The sequence below is a fragment of the Leptinotarsa decemlineata genome, unplaced genomic scaffold (assembly GCF_025532065.1).
Source record: "Leptinotarsa decemlineata unplaced genomic scaffold, Ldec_3_MD MMD2_tig00026354_RagTag_RagTag, whole genome shotgun sequence".
Classification (NCBI taxonomy): Eukaryota; Metazoa; Arthropoda; class Insecta; order Coleoptera; family Chrysomelidae; genus Leptinotarsa; species Leptinotarsa decemlineata.
Genome location: NW_027412702.1, coordinates 14378684 through 14382180, shown reverse-complemented (window position 1 = coordinate 14382180; position 3497 = coordinate 14378684). Strand labels below are relative to the sequence as shown.

The following is a 3497-nucleotide window of genomic DNA, read 5'->3' as shown; positions in this document are numbered from 1 at the left end:
TCACGATTCAAGTTTTTTTTAAATTGATAGGATTATAGAAAATTATTGACATACTGTACTCAGATTACCTCCTCATCATCCAGATTTGAACCCAATAGAACTATTTCACTAGTTTGGACTTCCATTGTCTACTATATAAAATAATTTGAAATCCCTGAAACAAGTAAAAAAGAATAATTAAAAAAGAATAGTTGAAAATAACAATTATATTAAGCAACAATAAACCTGAAATGAAATGATAGTGAAATAACCTACAAGTAAAAATATAATAATTGAATAAATAAAAATTAAAGGAATGAAAAAAGAAAATAATAAAAAAATAAAAAAGTGTAGAGATTCCAAGTCACGTTAGTTCACGACGTTTCGATTGTTGGTATCTACAATCGTCTTCGGGTGATGACTGGACTGATTCCTCCGAGAGATGACTATTTTATAGGCCGTTGAAATACTTTCACTTTCTCTACTTTCCATTTTCCGCTTCACTGATTCCGTGAGAGATGACCGTTTTGGCGGGAGTTGGTCATTTTTCGTTTGATGATGGGTTTCCATATGTTTCGTATATCTACGCTGGCCTGGCTGAATACGTTGTTGGACAACATGTATGCGGCTTCCTTAAATTTTCTCCTGAACCAATGTTCCTCTCTGTGCAAGATCTCAGCTTGGGACCACTCGATGTTGTGTTGATGGGTCCAAACATGGTCTGCTATTCCTGATTTGCTGGTTTCTCCTAGCTGTGTGTGCTTCTTGTGCTCGGCAATGCGAACATTCAATGGCCTCTTAGTTTCACCAATATAGCATTTTCCGCACTCACAGGGTATCCGGTAAATGCAATTCTTGGAATCGCAGTCCGCGTTTGGGGGCCTGGTTTTCGTGAGGCTGCTACGGATAGTGTTACCGGATCTGAAGAGGCCTTTGAATGTTCGCATTGCCGAGCACAAGAAGCACACACAGCGAGGAGAATCCAGCAAATCAGGAATAGCAGACCATGTTTGGACCCATCAACACAACATCGAGTGGTCCCAAGCTGAGATCTTGCACAGAGAGGAACATTGGTTCAGGAGAAAATTTAAGGAAGCCGCATACATGTTGTCCAACAACGTATTCAGCCAGGCCAGCGTAGATATACGAAACATATGGAAACCCATCATCAAACGAAAAATGACCAACTCCCGCCAAAACGGTCATCTCTCACGGAATCAGTGAAGCGGAAAATGGAAAGTAGAGAAAGTGAAAGTATTTCAACGACCTATAAAATAGTCATCTCTCGGAGGAATCAGTCCAGTCATCACCCGAAGACGATTGTAGATACCAACAATCGAAACGTCGTGAACTAACGTGACTTGGAATCTCTACACTTTTTATTTTTTTATTATTTTCTTTTTTCATTCCTTTAATTTTTATTTATTCAATTATTATATGTTTACTTGTAGGTTATTTCACTATCATTTAATTTCAGGTTTATTGTTGCTTAATATAATTGTTATTTTCAACTATTCTTTTTTAATTATTCTTTTTTACTTGTTTCAGGGATTTCAAATCATTTTATATAGTAGACAATGGAAGTCCGAACTAGTGAAATTCATCACGAAACATTGTCAATCACCTTCAAACAAACCAATAGAACTATTATGGGCATCACTGAAAATATAGTTGGCTCATAGATATGTGGATACAATTTCAAATCTGTTGAAAGTTTATGTGACGAATTATTCACTTCGTTTTCTCAAGAGCACTGAAAAAAACGTTGCGAACACGCTAAGCGTTTCGAAGAATATTATGCTTCGAAGGACCTTGCTCTTGATTTCGTAATAGACAAAATTATTTTGAATGTTCAAGGTGATAGTGACAACAATAGTACCAGTGACGATAGTGATAACTCTACAAGCGATTCCGATCTGTCTGGAGTTGGACATTTGTAATTGTTTGAACATTTTTCCAATCAAATCTTTGTTTGGATTCATTCATCTTCCCAAGAAATTTCCATTTTGAAATTTTTTCAATCCAAGTAAACAACATTTTCATAATAAGTATTTCTACCTTTCCTCAATGAACCCGAAATTATAGTTATTTATGTATCAAGGAAATTAGGAGGGCCTTAATTACCGATGGCAAAGTTTGCGTCCCGAGGGCCTCTGGCCCGAGGGACAGCAATTGCCTGAGGTTATTAAGGCTCATTAATTCCCGTGGTACATAGATAATTTTATTTCTGACCGATTTCAATAAAATTTTGTTCATTTTTGAAACGGAAAAATGTACCAATTCATTACCTTCCCGGTATATTTGAATCAGGTACCGTTGATTATAGTAGAGTTTTCTTGTTGCTAGGTTGTTGCTATGTTACTTGTTTATAAACAGAACTTTGTTATCAAGCTGTGTTTGCGGTGAAAACGTGTTTTCTACCCCAAATATAATGAAGGATATTTTGAAAAAAGCTGAACAAGCAAGAGAATCAATAATTCCATCGAAAAGTGAAGCCGTATACCAAAAAGAATACAAGATATATCTGGACTGGCTGACACGGAAAAATGTTATGCCAAAAGATGTCACTGAAACTGTATTTCTGGCATATTTTCAAGAACTGGTAAGGAATTTTTTATGTTTTTCGGTAGATTTGGTAGTAATTGTGTTTATTCGTTTCAGTCAGAAACGTATAGTCCAAATTCTTTATGGACTAAATGGTCAATGCTAAAATCGATGGTGACTATACATGAGAAACGAGATATCACCAAGTTCAATGAACTACAGGCTTTTTTGAAACGGAAGAGTAAGAGTTATAAGCCGAAAAAGTCTGCTGTTTTATCTCCTAAAGATGTTATCAGATTCCTAAAGGACGCTCCTAATGATATTCATTTATTGCATAAGGTAATTTTTTTCTTATTTTCCTTTTTGTGTGTATTTATTTCCTTTTTTTTGTTATAGGTTGTTTTGATTATGGGTTATTTTGGAGGATGCAGAAGTCAGGAACTTTTGAATATGAAGATATCGGATATAGAGGACCGGGATTCCGTTATGGTAGTGAACGTACCGGAAAGTAAAACTGGTGTATCGAAGAAATTTACAGTTGTGGATGAAAAAGAGTTCTCCGCTTTGCCTTTATTAAGACTTTATATGTCTTTGCGTCCTAAAGGTATTGAACGATTTTTTTTGAGCTTCCGACAAAATAAATGTACATCTCAGCCAATTGGAAAAAACATGTTTGGGAAAATCCCCAGCAAAATCGCAATGTATTTAGGATTGCCAAACTCATCTTCCTATACGGGACACTGTCCCGTATAGGACAGTAGCACTTTTGCTACTGCTCTAGCCAATGCAGGAGCAACTATGACTAACTTAAAAAGACGCGGAGGTTGGAAAAGTTCCACGGTGGCGGAGGGGTATTTGGAGGATAGCATCGAATTGAGAAATAAAACGGCGCGTATGTTGTCTACTTTGTCATCAGAAGAGGCAGGTACCTCGACTGTAGTGAACAGAAGCTCCAGCCATACAAAAGAAGAAAT

At 36.5% G+C, this 3497-nt stretch overlaps 1 protein-coding gene across 1 annotated transcript; it reads left to right on the top strand.

Moving 5' to 3' along the window:
- Window positions 1-2083: 2083 nt before the first annotated feature.
- LOC141486387 (uncharacterized) lies at window positions 2084-3276 on the top strand. Its single transcript, XM_074184256.1, has 3 exons — window positions 2084-2581; window positions 2641-2862; window positions 2920-3276. The coding sequence occupies exons 1-3, from the start codon at window positions 2411-2413 to the stop codon at window positions 3274-3276; spliced, it is 750 nt and encodes a 249-aa protein (XP_074040357.1). The 5' UTR covers window positions 2084-2410.
- The last annotated feature ends 221 nt before the right edge of the window (window positions 3277-3497 follow it).